Source organism: Eretmochelys imbricata, chromosome 11, assembly GCF_965152235.1.
Source record: "Eretmochelys imbricata isolate rEreImb1 chromosome 11, rEreImb1.hap1, whole genome shotgun sequence".
NCBI classification, from domain to species: domain Eukaryota; kingdom Metazoa; phylum Chordata; order Testudines; family Cheloniidae; genus Eretmochelys; species Eretmochelys imbricata.
The window spans coordinates 82365651-82380866 of NC_135582.1; the positions used below are offsets into that span (position 1 = coordinate 82365651).

General features: G+C 42.3%; 1 protein-coding gene across 3 annotated transcripts in view; it reads left to right on the forward strand.

Annotated features, from left to right (window-relative positions):
- ADARB1 (adenosine deaminase RNA specific B1) overlaps window positions 1-15216 on the forward strand; it is a 259164-nt gene that overhangs the window by 133608 nt on the left and 110340 nt on the right. The window contains exon 1 of one of the 3 annotated variants that reach the window (XM_077830586.1): window positions 652-1640. The exons of the other annotated variants lie outside the window; for them this stretch is intronic. Within the exon in view, the coding sequence (XP_077686712.1) occupies window positions 1541-1640 (100 nt within the window). The 5' untranslated portion in view covers window positions 652-1540. Of the gene's footprint in view, window positions 1-651; window positions 1641-15216 lie in introns of those variants that run through there. 3 annotated transcript variants of the gene reach the window in all.

Below are 15216 nucleotides of genomic sequence, written 5' to 3' on the forward strand. Positions count from 1 at the left end.
CCTCTGCAAGGGCAGGAGATGGACACGCAGGTTGGCACTGAGACCACTGTGGGACCTGGCACTGGGGTCAGTACCTAGAGGGGTTCAGGCCCGGGAAACAGCACCACCCCCTGCACCACACAGGGCATTGCAACACAAGGGGATCCCCACGAACCAGAGGGACAGGAAGACTCGGTGCCCCCGCAGGCATCCTCCTCATCCTCCCCAGATGAAGCGGTGGTGGGTACCACCACGCTGCCTGCCATGGACACCAGGGCACACCAAGAGTTGCTCAGGAGGATAGCTCAAAACTTGAGCATGCACGTGGAGGAGGTCTCAGGAGACTGACCCTAAGGTGGATATTCTGTCCCTGAAGGTCCTTCAAGGGTGGCTTTGCCCCTCATTTAGACTATCCATAACCACTAAGGTGTTGCGGCAAACACCCGTCTCAATTCCCTCCATGGCGAAAGGGTAGAGAGGATATATTTTGTGCCCTCCAAGGAGTATGAGTACTTGTTTACCCATCCTCAACCAGGTACTCTGGTGGTGGAGGTGGCCAACCAGAAAGAAAGACAGGGACAGCTGGGGCCGACCCCTAAGCAAAGAGTCCTATACACACCTCCATGAAGGCTCAACTGCAGGGGGCTCCACAGCTGACCCAATGGGTACCGCTATGGAAAAACCTTCTGGTGACTGTGCACACGGCGGACAGACACCTACTTGGAATGGACACGAGCAACACATCTTGAAGAACAACACTTACTAAAGGTAGGTAACCAGTTTTTTTACAGCTATCCATATATACATATAATATATGCATATTTACCTGTGTAAAATATAAGCATATATATATAAATATCTGTGTGTGGTATATAAAGTGGAAAGCTAAAACTACACTAGTGCTACATTAAGTTGGAACAGTTAAAATGAGTCAACAAGAGTCAAAATGAAGATTCATGCAGGAACCTTAATATGTTGCTTGTACCTATCATGTAGTATTTTTGTTTTTCTTGCCACATTATACCTTTAATATATTGTTCAGATAATTGCTACAAAATATAAAGGAAGAGGTACAGTCTGAGTTAACCTTGCTGTTGGAACCTTATCTTTTGTGTTTTCTTGCTTAATTTTACTGTAACAGTGATACAGGTTATTTCCATTTTATAACGGTGAAAGGAAAAGACAGACTGTAACTAGTTGGTGTGGTGTTGGTGTCCTCATCTCTGGAAATATATGTTCAGTTTCATAAACCTGTCCCTCCTTGCTCTCTCATTTTCAAAACAATCTGTAAGGGTTAATTGTCACATGTGCCTCTTGCGGATAGTAGGAATGAACTGCAGTGTTTAGTGTACTGTGCAGTTAATCCTGCAGTTTGATGAATGGACCTTGAATAGACAAGGAGAGTTTGTAGTGCTGACATGTTAACACAAGAGTTAACTGTTCTCATTGCTTCTATGGCTTGCTGAAATAAATCACTGTGGTAACACAGTGAGTTTTTGAGACAGAGTGAGATTTAGCACTCTGACAACCTGAGCTGACTGGATTGTAGCACTTAGCCTGCATGGCATCTCTGCTAACTGGGACTTTGAACATGGGGACCTTCTTCAGCATTGTGAGGCGTCGCTATAAAAGGAGGCGTAAGAAACGTTCTGAGAGGAAAGGTAGTATATTAATTTTTGTACTGTCAAAACAGAATATTGGTGAGGTTTTACAAATAGAAAAATGCATTGTAGAAATGTTTTCAGATTATACTGAAATGTAAATACTAAATATAATTTTTTTCATACATATCTTTAAAAAAATAAATTCTGTAACACTTTTTTTATTATGTTTGCGTATTGAACACCAAAAGCAATAAGCTTCAAATGGAAATCAGTTTTCCAATATATTGATTTCCTTCCAGGCTTTCAAAATTCAAAATATTTATTTTTAGACAAACATGTGGAAGCCTTAAAGTTGCGCAGCTTTTTGTATTTTACTGCTTATTTTATCCCTAATGAATTGTTTCATGTGTCAGACTGTAAGCTGTCTGTCTTGTCACTGGATATTCATTAATCAGCTCATAAAATGTGCTTTTTCTGTCTTTAAAATTAGCCTGTCTTGAACAGCAAGTATAAATTGAGAGCTACTAAAAGTCTCCTTTATCTTTTAACTAAATTTGTAAGAAATCTGTAAAGTATCCAAACTATTAAAATCTCATTTAGATTGCATTGCTATTCATCGAGCTACACCTTTGCTGTTTAACACATTTAGATTAGGTAAAGAAGGAATTATTTTATTCCTTAAAATCTGTCAACTAGCTTACATATCTCTTGAAAACAAAGTGCATTAATGAGAACCCTGGTATAGGCTCGTTATAATTTCTTGAAGTATTTTGTACTATTTGTATCTTTGTACAATTAGAAAATACTGAATTGTCTCTGGAGAATAATATGATATCTGGAAAAACAGAACATTTCATATATGACACTTCATAAAAATACATAAACCTTGTAGAAAGGTGTAATTCTGCTGCTGTAAATGTTATTTTTCTGATTCCATTTGTATCTGTGCATATCTGTAATTCTTCTGTCATTTTTGTATCTGGTTGATTGGTATGGCTGGCATGTAATGTATTTAGAATTACAGGCATTCTTGTCAAATGCTGCTCTTTGTATTTTAGAATATGGCAGTAGATACAGCCCTATACAGATGACATTAACTGCAGTAACTGTATTTAGTTACCAAATCTATTTTGTGTTTTTGATTAAATACATCAAATAACTCTAAAACAGTGATCATATATCTGAAAATACAGCAGAAGACTGTACTAACTGAAGCAATATCTCTAGGGAAAAATGATGGCTTGCAAATTGGAATTTGGTTTTTCATTATTTAGATTCCATAAGTGGTAATTAATTTATGTAAAAACTGAGTAACTCAACCCAAATCACTAACAAAGTTGAGCTGGCATGTTGGCTATATCTTATAGTACCTTTACCCTACTGCAAATCCCTGCTAAGCAAATATTTAAATTTTTTCTTGACTCTTGTCTTTTGTTTGAAAATACATTTTTCCCCAGTGCTTTCAAAGTTTAGTATTCAAATATTATGGATCATATTTTAGAACAGGCAGGAGAGGAAAAATTAAGAGGAAGGCTAAGGGCTGCATCCAGACAACTTAAATGGACTTTGGATCATGCCTATAGTGAGAAGATAATGATTATCTGACAAGACAACTTGAATCTGTGTAGAACTCTGTGCATTTTGTCACTGGACAAATTTCACTAAAAATCACTGATGGATAAAATAGATCATTTTTAGTTTTGATACTAGTGCATGCAAGCGTTACTCATTTTTCAGGTTCTGAAAGCTCTCTGGGTTAGTAGTGGATTAGTAGTATTGCATGAAGTGCATATTCCCTATTGCACATACATTCAAATTGATCGTGCAATGTTTTTTTTATTAAGATCCTTAAAATAAAATGTAAACATTGTATTGGAAAGTCCAATCAAGCTATGTTAGTTCTTTCTCTCTTATGTCCCATCTTTTAGATGAATTTAGAAAAAAGTTATGTTTGTCAAAGTAGACTGGTGACATGATCCACGAATCTTGTAAAATAATACATCTGTTTGAGTCAAACTAGAAGTGTATGGAAGGAATATTTGAGCTCTGTGAATAACTGTATAGGGATGAAGAAATAAAACAGTTAAAAGAATAAAGCTTCAGTGTATAAAGTGCTATAGAAGATAGACTAGTTAAGGATTGAACAAAAACTTTTTACCAAATCAACACACACTTCACTTTAAAAAAAAAAAAAAAAAAACAAAGCTGGAGATTTCTAAATCCCTTTAGAGACCTGTGAACAAGACTAGATTTATTGTACAGTGTTTTTTCAAATAATGTTAGGGATTTCTAAAGAGCCAAATCTTGGTCCCAGTGAATTTAATGGATGTTTGTCATTAACTTCAGTGGGGCTCGGATTTGTCTAAACGTGCTCTTTGGTTCTGTATGTATTTTTTTTATTCTGTTCTTGAACATTTGTTTACTTTTGACACCACTGAAGTGGAAATGTGAGTTTTACAAGGTGGCTGGTTTTTGTTCTTATATAATTAATAAACAGAATTTTAGATTCCTCATCTTTTAAATGCCAAATTAATCTACCAAAACATTTTTATATTTTAGGAAATTGTTACAAAATAGTTAATTATTTTAAGTAATGTGACTGATTAGAAGACATGATAATCAAAATATTGTTCTTCAGAACGTAATCTGAATCAGATCGGCTTGTGGTTTGAAAATTGATCAAGTTTGGGTTTGTTCAAAAGGGGAGCTGATTTGGGACGGTGGATGGCGGATGGCTTAATTTTAATTCTGTTTCTAAAACCTGTAATCCAGATTTTCCGATGTCTGTAGCACCCACTAGCTACTGTTCTCAATGGATCTGTTGAGAACTGAGCCGTCATGAAAATCTATCCCTTATGGCCCAATCCTGTTTCAACTGAGGCCAGCAGAAAAACTCCCATTGACTTTTTTGGGAACCAGAAAGCAAAATTAGACCCTTTGTTATACATACTTTCCTAAACCATGATCTTTACAGTCCTATTATATTAATTTCAGAGATCAAGCATTAAATGGTGTTGTAAAATCTGTCATGGTCCAACATGAAACAGCGTAACAAAGGTTTGGAAATTTTTTTTCTACAGAGGCCTTGGTTTCACTTGGTTCCTTGGCAAACACCCAAAAGCATTAATTCTAAAGTTGAAATTTTATTGATCAAACACAAGAAAGAATAAGCAATTAAAACAAGCATGTATATTGAAATGGGAAAATTGAGTGATTATGGAAAACAAATGATCATAACCTTTAAAATCTCTCTCCTTTTTTGGAGGCAAAATATCAGCATGTCATTTTCAGAACAATCTGTCTCTGATGAAAAGGAAAAGATTAATTCTACTTTTAGTCCTGATGTGTAAAGTGCATTCACTTCTGTTTCTAACAAACACAGACACATGGTGGAGGAGAGGGGATCGAAAAGATGAGGAAAATACAGCTTTTGTTGATGTGTATATATACCTACTGCTATGCTCTTATTATTAGAGAATGGAATTACTGTCCATAGAGATTCTATAGTACACTTTGGTTCATTTAAGATTTTTACTTCATTTTATTCTATGCTTTCTTTCACATATAGTGCCACTCCCCCACCAGCACGACCTGTTCTATCCTTCCAATATATTTTGTACCCTGGTATTACTGTGTCCCGTTGATTATCCCCATTCCACCAAGTTTCTGTGATGCCTATTATATCAATATCCTCATTTAATACAAGGCACTCTAGTTCACCCGTCTTATTCTTTAGACTTCTAGCACTGGTATATAAGCACTTTAAAAAATTGTCACGTTTTAGCCGTCTGCCTTTACATGATGTAATTGAATGAGACTCTTTTTCATTTGACTGTTTCTCATCAAATGCTACTTCTTTTTATCATCTTCTATCTTCTCCTCCTTACTAGGACATAGAGAATCTCCATTTAATAGACCCTCCCCTAAGGGATGTCTCTGTCCGAACCACGTGCTCCTCTACACCTGTTGGCTTTCCCTCAGCCCTTAGTTTAAAAACTGTTCTATGACCTTTTTAATGTTAAGCGCCAGCAATCTGGTTCCATTTTGGTTTAGGTGGAGCCCATCTTTCCTGTATAGGCTCCCCGTCTCGCAAAAGTTTCCCCAGTTCCTAATAAATCTAAACCCCTCCTCCCTACACCATTGCCTCATCCACTCATTGAGACCCTGCAGCTTTGCCTGTTTAACTGGCCCTGCGGATGGAACTGGAAGCATTTCAGAGAATGCTGCCATGCAGGTCCTGGACTTAAAATTGGCCTCCAAGACCTTTCTCCTATCCTTCCCTATATCATTGGTACCTATATGTATCATGACCACCATCTCCTCCCCAGCACTACACATAAGTCTATTTAGATGTCTCGAGAGATCTGCAACATTTGCACCAGGCAGGCAGGGCACCATGTGGTTCTCCCAGTCATCGCAAACCCAGCTATCTATGTTTCTAATGATCAAATTGCCTATAACAATTACCTGTCTCTTCCTAATAACTGGAAGTCATTATGTGTATGAAATCAGATTTTTTTGAATAGGTGTGGGGCTGCACCTGTGCTCCAAGTGCCCACTCAGTCCTGACAGCTGAGGGCATAAAGGCAGGGCAGATACAACCTGCAGTCAGTTCCTTCACTAAGAATCCCCCAGGGGTAGGACTCTGATCAGCAGGGATGGAGGGAAAGCTCTGGAGTCCATGCACACAACACATCTCAAAGAACCAGTTACTTAAAATAACTGCATCCAATGAAGTGAGCTGTAGCTCATGAAAGCGTATGCTCAAATAAATTGGTTAGTCTCTAAGGTGCCACAAGCACTCCTTTTCTTTTTGCAAATACAGACTAAGACGGCTGCTACTTTAAAACTTAAAATAACTGTTCTTTCTTCAAATGATTGTTCACACATATTCTACTCTGGGTGAGTAACAAGCAGTTACCCCAGTGCCAGGAGGTGAGTGAGCAGAGGCCTTCTTGTAGAATGAACATAGGACTACCCTGTGAAAACAAACATTTGACCTGGCAGCTTGCATTAAGGAATAAGGCATGGTAATAATATGGATCAAACATCTTGCTGCTGCTTTACATATTTCTGATACAGAATGTTACCCAAGCAGGCCACAGGGGCTACCTGGGCCCTAGTAGAATGAGTTCAACCTGTCCAGATGGGTATTTTAGCAAAAGCTGGAAAGTTCTGACACAGTGTGAGACCCAATGACTCTGGCTGTCCCTTTACCCTTTCAGCAAATGCCATGAAGAGTCTAGGTGTACACATGGATAACTTGGTCCTGTCCAAATGAAGCTCTCATAACATCCAATGCTTGAAGTCTCATTTTGCTTGGGGGGTGGGAAGGAATATGGGTTAGGGAAGAAAAGTGGTGGGGGATTGGGAATAGACTGATGTGGGAGTCCTAACCATCCGGAAATGTCAGGTGAGGCCTGAGTGCAACTGGGTGCAAGACCCTACATGGGGGGCCTGCTATTAGTCTCTCCTATCCTAACTGATAGCATGACCACCAAAAAGTCTGTCTTCATCCATAGCTGGTAAAGAGAACAAGTAGCTAATGACCCAAAAAAGGAGGCTCCATCAGAGCAGCCAACACCAAACTGAGGTTCCAGGAAACAATGTCTTGAACTGCAGCAGGTACCAAAGGTGTACCTACCTCCTATATGCTGTCATTTCTCTTTGAAGATTGGATGTTTTCCCTGTGGTGGGGAAAACACCACAGGAACCCAACACTTTAGCATTTAATTTCAGAAAGGGGGACTACACAAAAATGAGGAAGTTAGTGAAACAGAAATTAAAAGGTACAGTGTCAAAAGTGAAATCTCTGTAAACTGCATGCAAACTTTTTAAAGACACCATAATCGACGCTCAACTTAAATGTATACCCCAAATTAAAAAAACATAGCAGGAGAACCAAAGAAGTGCCACCGTGGCTAAACAACTAACTAAAAGAAGCAATCAGAGGCAAAAAGGCATCCTTTAAAAAGTGGCCATTAAATCCTAGTGAGGAAAATAGAAAGGAGCATAAACTCTGGCAAATGAAGTGGAAAAAATATAATTAGGAAAGCCAAAAAAAAATTGAGGAACAGCTAGCCAGAGACTGAAAAAGTAATAGCGAAAATTTTTTTAAGTACATCAGAAGCAGGAAGACTGCTAAACAACCAGTGGGGCCACTGGACAATTGAGATGCTAAAGGAGCACTCAAGGAGGATAAGGCCATTGTGGAGAAACTACATGACTTCTTAGCATTGGTCTTCACTGCTGAGGATGTGAGGGAGATTCCCAAACCTGAGCCATTCTTTTTAGGTGACAGATCTGAGGAACTGTCCCAGATTGAGGTGTCATTAGAGGAGGTTTTGGACCAAATTGATAATCTAAACAGTAATAAGTCACCAGGACCAGATGGTATTCACCCAAGAGTTCTGAAGGAACTCAAATGTGAAATTGCAGAACTACTAACCGTAGTCTGTAACCTATCATTTAAATCAGCTTCTGTACCAAATGACTGGAGGATAGATAATGTGATGTCAATTTTTAAAAAGGGCTCCAGAAGTGATCCCGGCTATTGCGGGCCGGTAAGCCTAACTTCAGTACTGGGCAAACTGATTGAAACTATAGTAAAGAACAAAATTGTCAGACACGTAGATAAACATAATTTGTTGGGGAAGAGTCAATATGGATTTTGTAAAGGGAAATCATGCCTGACGAATCTACTAGAATTTGTTGAGGGGGATCCAGTGGATATAGCATACTTAGATTTTCAAAAAGCCTTTGACAAGGTCCCTCACCAAAGGCTCTTAAGCAAAGTAAGCTGTCATGGGATGAGAGGGAAGGTCCTCTCATGGATTGGTAACTGCTTAAAAGATAGGAAACAAAGCGTAGGTATAAATGGTCAGTTTTCAGAATGGAGAGAGGTAAACCGTGGTGTCCCCCAGGGGTCTGTACTGAGCCCAGTCCTATTCAACATATTCATAAATGATCTGGAAAAGGGGGGTGCACGTTGAGGTGGCAAAATTCGCAGATGATACAAAACTACTCAAGATAGTTAAGTCCCAGGCAGACTGCAAAGAGCTATGAAAGGGTCTCAGAAAACTGTGTGACTTGGCAACAAAATGGCAGATGAAATTTAATGTTGATAAATGGAAAGTAATGCACATTGGAAAACATAATCCCAACTCTACATATAAAATGATGGGATCTAAATTAGCTGTTACCACTCAACAAAAAGATCTTGGAATCATTTTGGATAGTTCTCTGAAAACATCCATTCACTGTGCAGCGACAGTCAAGAAAGTGAAGAGAATATTGGGCATCGTTAAGAAAGGGATAGATAATAAGACAGAAAATATCATATTGCCTCTATGTAAGTCCATGGTATGTCCACATCTTGAATACTGCCTGCAGATGTGGTCGCCCCATCTCAAAAAAGTTATATTGGAATTGGAAAAGGTTCAGAAAAGGGCAACAACAATGATTAGGGGTATGGAACTGCTTCTGTATGAGGAGAGATTAATAAAACTGGGACTTTTCAGCTTGGAAAAGAGATGACTAAGGGGGAAGATGATAGAGGTCTATAAAATCATGACTGGTGTGGAGAAAGTAAATAAGGAAGTGTTATTTACTCCTCATAACACAAGAGCTTGGGATCACCAAATGAAATTAATAGGCAGCAGGTTTAAAACAAACAAAAGGAAGTATTTTTTCACACACTGCACAGTCAACCTGGGGAGCTCTTTGCCAGAGGAGGTTGTGAAGGCCAAGTCTATAACAGGGTTCAAAAAAGAACTAGATAAGTTCATGGAGGATAGGTCGCCCAATGGCTATTAGCCAGGATGGGCAGGGACAGTGTCCCCAACCTCTGTTTGCCAAAAGCTGGGAATGAGCAACAGGGAATGGATCACTTGATGATTACCTGTTCTGTTCATTCCCTGTGGGACGCCTGCCATTGGCCACTGTTGGAAGACAGGATACTGGGCTAGATGGACCTTTGGTCTGACCCAGTGTGGCCGTTCTTATGTTACCATCTCCATTACCATTTTAGCCATGAAGTTATCTGCATTAGTAACCAGAACACATAATACCCTCAGTTTCAATATCTTTGAGTTTATCCCTCTTTCCCGTTCAACACATCGTACTATTATATTCCATACTGAATGAAAGCAAAACTCCTCTACATACATAATTTTCTAAGAACTCGAATGTATTTTGCTTGAGAGCTACATAGGCCTGATTAACAATTATTTACTGACCTCATAAGGTGCACGTATATTTTCATGCTCTCCCTGAGCAGCCCTTGTCTACGCCAGTAGTTCCCAACCTTTTCTTTGCCACGGGACGCCTCGATACCTTTGTTTATGTTGAGGTATACCACCATATTGTCTCCAAATGAACTCTCCCTCTTATTGCCTCAATTTAAGCTGCTTACTACTTTTGCCATTCACAGTCTGTACAATACAGTTAACAGTATTATAGTCTAATCTCACACCAGTTCAGTGCCCAGGCCCCACCCAGTTTTGCCCCCCAGTTCTGCCCCTCTTAGCTCCCCCAACTCACCCCCAGCCTCCACCCCCTTTCACCTCACCTCCGCTTCTTCTGGGTTCTTTCCACCTCCCAACCCTGGGGGCTGCAGTGGGGTCCCTGCTTCCCTTCCAGGCTGAGAAGAGCAGCTCCAGGGGCTCTGCCCCATGCCCTGCCAGTGGCTGCAAGGGGGAGAGGCAGAGGAGCTGACCTGTTGCTCACAGGAGGGAGAAGACCGAGTTTGAGCTCTGATTGGTTGCTCTGTCCCTGGAGGAGGTGGGGCAGTGAGGCAGACAGCCAATAGAAGATGGCTTTCCCCTCCCCTGCTTGAATCCCGCAGGAGTCAGATTTGCTCTTAACCTGGCTTTGTGGAATGGAATGTGACACACATACATAGTATTTGAAAGGGGCCTCATCAGTGGTGAGCTGGAGCCGGTTCGCACCGGTTCGCTGGAACCGGTTGTTAAATTTAGAAGCCCTTTTAGAACCGGTTGTTCCGCGAGGGACAACTGGCTCTAAAAGGGCTTCTAAATTTAATAACCGGCCAAAAGTGGCGCCTTAGGCGCCGACTCCATGGGTGCTCCCGGGCTGGTTTACCCAAGGGGAAAATTTGGTGGGTGCAGAGCACCCACCGGCAGCTCCCCGCCCCACGCCCCTGGTCCCAGCTCACCTCCACTCCGCCTCCACCTCCTCCCCTGAACGCGCTGCCCTGCTCTGCTTCTCCGCACTCCCAAGGCTTCCCGTGAATCAGCTGTTCACGCTGGAAGCCTGGGAGGGCTGAGAAGCAGGCGGCGGCTTCGCGCTCAGGCCCAGGGAGGCGGAGGTGAGCTGGGGCGGGGGAGCGCGAGGAGGGCCGCCCATGCTGCAGCAGGTAACCTGGGGGGCGCGCAGGGGAACCGCTCCCCACCCCAGCTCACCTCCACCACCCTGGGCCTGAGTGCGAAGCCGCCGCCTGCTTCTCAACCCTCCCAGGCTTCCCGCCGAACAGCTGATTCGCGGGAAGCTGGGGGGGGCGGAGAAGCAGAGCGGGGCGGTGCCTTCAGGGGAGGAGGCGGAGCGGAGGTGAGGTGAGCTGGGGCCGGTGCGGGGCGGGGAGCTGCCGGTGGGTTCTCTGCACCCACCAAATTTTCCCCGTGGGGTGCTCCAAGGTTGGAGCACCCATGGAGTCAGCACCTAAGGCGCCACTTTTGATGTGATCAGTGGGGGGAGCAGCCACTCCCCCTGCTTCCCCCCCCAGTTATGCTACCCCCCCCCCAGGAGCCAGAGGGACCTGCTGGATGCTTCCTAGGAGCTGCCCCAGGTAAGCACCTCCAGGACTCCCCACCTCGCCCCCCGGCAGGTCCCTCTGGCTCTTAGGGGAGGGGTGGGCACCCACTACGGTGGCCCACGAGACCCTCCTGCCCAGTTCTGGGGGCAGACAGGGGACGGGGGTGGATGGGGCAGGGGTCCTGGGGGGGGCATCAAGGAGCATGGGGGGGTGGATGGGGCAGGAGTCCCGGGGGGCGGGGTTGGGAAACAACCCTCTCATGGGGTGAGGAGGGAACCAGTTATTAAGGTTTTGGCAGCTCATCACTGAGCCTCATGCTGGAGAGCAAAAGTACAGAATGTGATCCAGCTCTAACACTAATTAAAATACAAGGAAAGTATTTTTTGTTTTCACATGGAGCTTTTCAAAAAATTCCAAGCAATACCTGTTCGGGCCTCATGGCACACTGGTTGGGAAACACTGGTCTATGCTACTGTTACATGATTATGTCATAACCTTATTACCACACAGTTTGGTTGTGCCTATGTAGATCAGACCAAATCATGTTATTACCATGTTAATGGAATCGTTAAGGTTTATTTCCCTTAACATGGTTGTAACATGATTTGCTCTGGTCCGTGAAGATACAACAAAAATGTGTTCTGACATGTTTAGGACGAAACAGTGTTGTGGCTGGGGTCTCAAATAGGTGTGTAATTGTAATATAGACAATACAAGAGTGGTATTCCCTATGCTGATGACTCATCACCATATATATAAACTGCATCCAAAAAAACTATGTGAAAGAATATTGATTGCAAAATCAAGCAATCAAAGCCCAGGCAATGCCAAAATTAAGGTTTCCTGTACATACCTGATTCAGCCCTCTCGTAGATATGCATTGTGATACAATCTTTCATTACATATTTTTCCACAATTATTTTTCTATTTCTTTTAATGTATTTTAATGTAATTTTCTAAGCTTTTAAAAAATTTAATAGGGAAAAAACAAAATATGGTTCCATATTGATCTCCCCACATGGGTCAACAGCAGTTCTGGAAGCTTTAGATTCACAACAGTCCTCTGCCACTTGAGCTAATGGAGTAACTGATCACAGCCTTTTACTACTATCTTCTACGTGAAGCACCTTACCAGAGGGGTTGGAGATGTGCACTTTGCCAGTGGGTTTCATCACAGTTTTTCCTAGACACCAGATGAATTTTGGAATTTGAGATGCCTGGGGTCAATTCCAGGCTCTGTAAGGAATTGTCTAGTGGTTCTAAAGTTTTCTGTCCCTGCCCAGCCTCTCCCTGTCCCTTTATACTCCTACCGCCTCACTCCCCATCTGCTGTTGCTCCTCCTGTTCCACCTGATTATTGCCCCCTGTTGTTCCCCCCACTCCCAATGCCTGGCAAGTGCCTCTCTCTCACCTTCCTCCTTTTCCTGTCCGTTTTTCTCTTCTCACTCCCTTCCTACCAGGGGCATCACAAGGGGGGAAAGCACAGAACTCTTCCAGCCCTGTGGAGACAATGGCAGGGAGAGTGATCCAGGACGGGGGAGGGAGGAAAGGAAGAGCAAGCTCCTGCCAGGGTGGGGGAATGGAGGAAAGGAAGAGCAAGCTCCTGCCAGAGCTGGTGAACACAAAATGTGCCCCCCTGAAAAGGGGTCAAAGTTAAATTTCTGTACACGACCCTGCTTCCTACTATTCCTGAACTTTCAGCATTTGAGTTAAGCTGCTTCCTTCTTGCTCCCTGTATTCCAGAAAGGTGTAATTGAGAGCGTGCTTTTAGTATTTCTGTATCTGGTACCAAAGCAGCCCCAGCAGCCAGGAGGAGCAGTTGCTCAGAAACTCCTTCTTAGTTTCTATAGCCCTGGGATAGAACATGCTGAGTCTTTGGATGGTGCATATGCTTTCCAGTTGCCACACAGGAGCTGTGAGGGAATGCAGCACGCTGAGTGCAGTTGGAATCTGCAGCTAATTTAGCTGCCATACTCTAACAAGTCTCTACTGAACATGTGTGAACTGAGATTTTTCTCTAACCTTCTACTCAGAAACTGTACTTCAGCTGTTTTAGCTGAAACTTTAGAAAAGAAAGCAGATACACAGTATGAAAAGAACCTGAACGGTTAAAGTTTGGCGAAGTTCCAAGCAACCAAAAATGGGTGTTATAATAGGAAGTGCCGGACCACATTAAGCACAGGCATCACTGTGTTGATAAATTGGTATTTGATGTTAATAGATTGGAGAAGGTTCAGAGAAGAACCATGAGAATGATCAAAGGATTGGAAAACATGCCTTATAGTGTTAGACCCAAGGAGCTTAATCAATTGAGTTTAACAAAGAGAAAGTTAAGGGCTGACTTGATCAGACTATAAGTACCAACACTGGGAACAAAATATTTGATAATGGCCTCTTCAATCTAGCAGAGAAAGGTATAACATAATCCAAAGGCTGGAAGTTGAAGCCAGACAAATTAAAAAATTAAAGAAGTTGCAAATTTTTACATGAGAGTAATTAATCATTGCAATAACATACCAAGAGTTGTGGTGGATTCACCATCAGTGGCAATATTTAAATAAAGAGTGGATATTTTTGTAAAAAATCTGCGCTACTTCAAACAGGCATTAATTCAGGGGAGTCCAATGGCCTGTGTTAGGCAGGAGAACATTCTAGAGGATCACACTGGTTCCTTCTGACCTTGGAATCTATGACTCTGCTGCAGCACAATTCACCACACACCCATCCCCTGCTCCTGCCTGCCAATCCATCCCCCCAGACCTCACATCTCTGCTGCATCATTAGTTCCCCCTGGTTCGCTGGCTTATTGGTTCCTTATCTTTAAGTCTGTCCCCGGAATGGATATAGTAAGGAGCAGGAGAGAGAAGATACAGTGATTGAGACTTTGAACCTGGCATAGGAAGTATAGTAAAATTGAGAGTGGAAATAGAGAAAAGAGTGGGAGGAGAGATATTATGAGGAAAAGAGGAGCAGTTCATATATGAAAAGATACAGTTTGAAATTGTCTGGAGTTCGAAGTAGAGATGACAGAGCAGCAGCTTGAAATGTGAAACTGAACAAGAGGGAGAAAGGTCAGATGGAGAGGTAGATTTGACAACTATCAGCATAGAGTTAGTGGTTGAAATAATGGAAGAGGCTGTGTACACCAATAGAGAGAGGAGAGAAAGAAAATGAAAGAACTAAGAACCAAACCTTGGGGGATAACACATGAAGAGAAGATAAATAACTGTTAAAGGAGATGGTGGAGGAATGATCCGGAAGATAAAGAATCAAAAGAATATAGCTGTGGAAACAGAAGAGAAGTTGCAATGGGAAAGTGATCAACCATATCTGAGACAGCAGATAAACCAAGAAAATTAAGTAGGTGTGGAGAGATAGCCAACACTGGGAATTAAAAGTTTCGAAAGCATGGGATGAGAGAGGATGTGATGGGACCTCTGTGCCCCCTTAACCCTTCAGCCAGGGCTGACTCTCACAATGCTTTACTAACCCTCATAAAGCAGCAAACCCCTCCAGGCCCTGTTATCACTCAGCACAACAACACGTGGAGCCCCACACCCAGCTAGATTGCATGAATCCTCCCAGAGCCACTCATGAATCACACAGAGAAAGCACCAGCCGAATCCTCCCAACTTCCAGCACTATACCTCAGGAATATACTATCTTGCACTGCTCAAGACGAGCAGTGCAAATTTATTAATTGGTTCACCATTTCATCAATGGAAAGTGGATATACACCAGACTTTGCAAACCTGAGCAGACACACTTCAGGGTAACTCACTGGTAAAGATAACCAGTTAAACAAATGTATTGACTGCAAAAGATAGATTTTAAGTGATTATAAGTGATAGGCAAAAAGTCA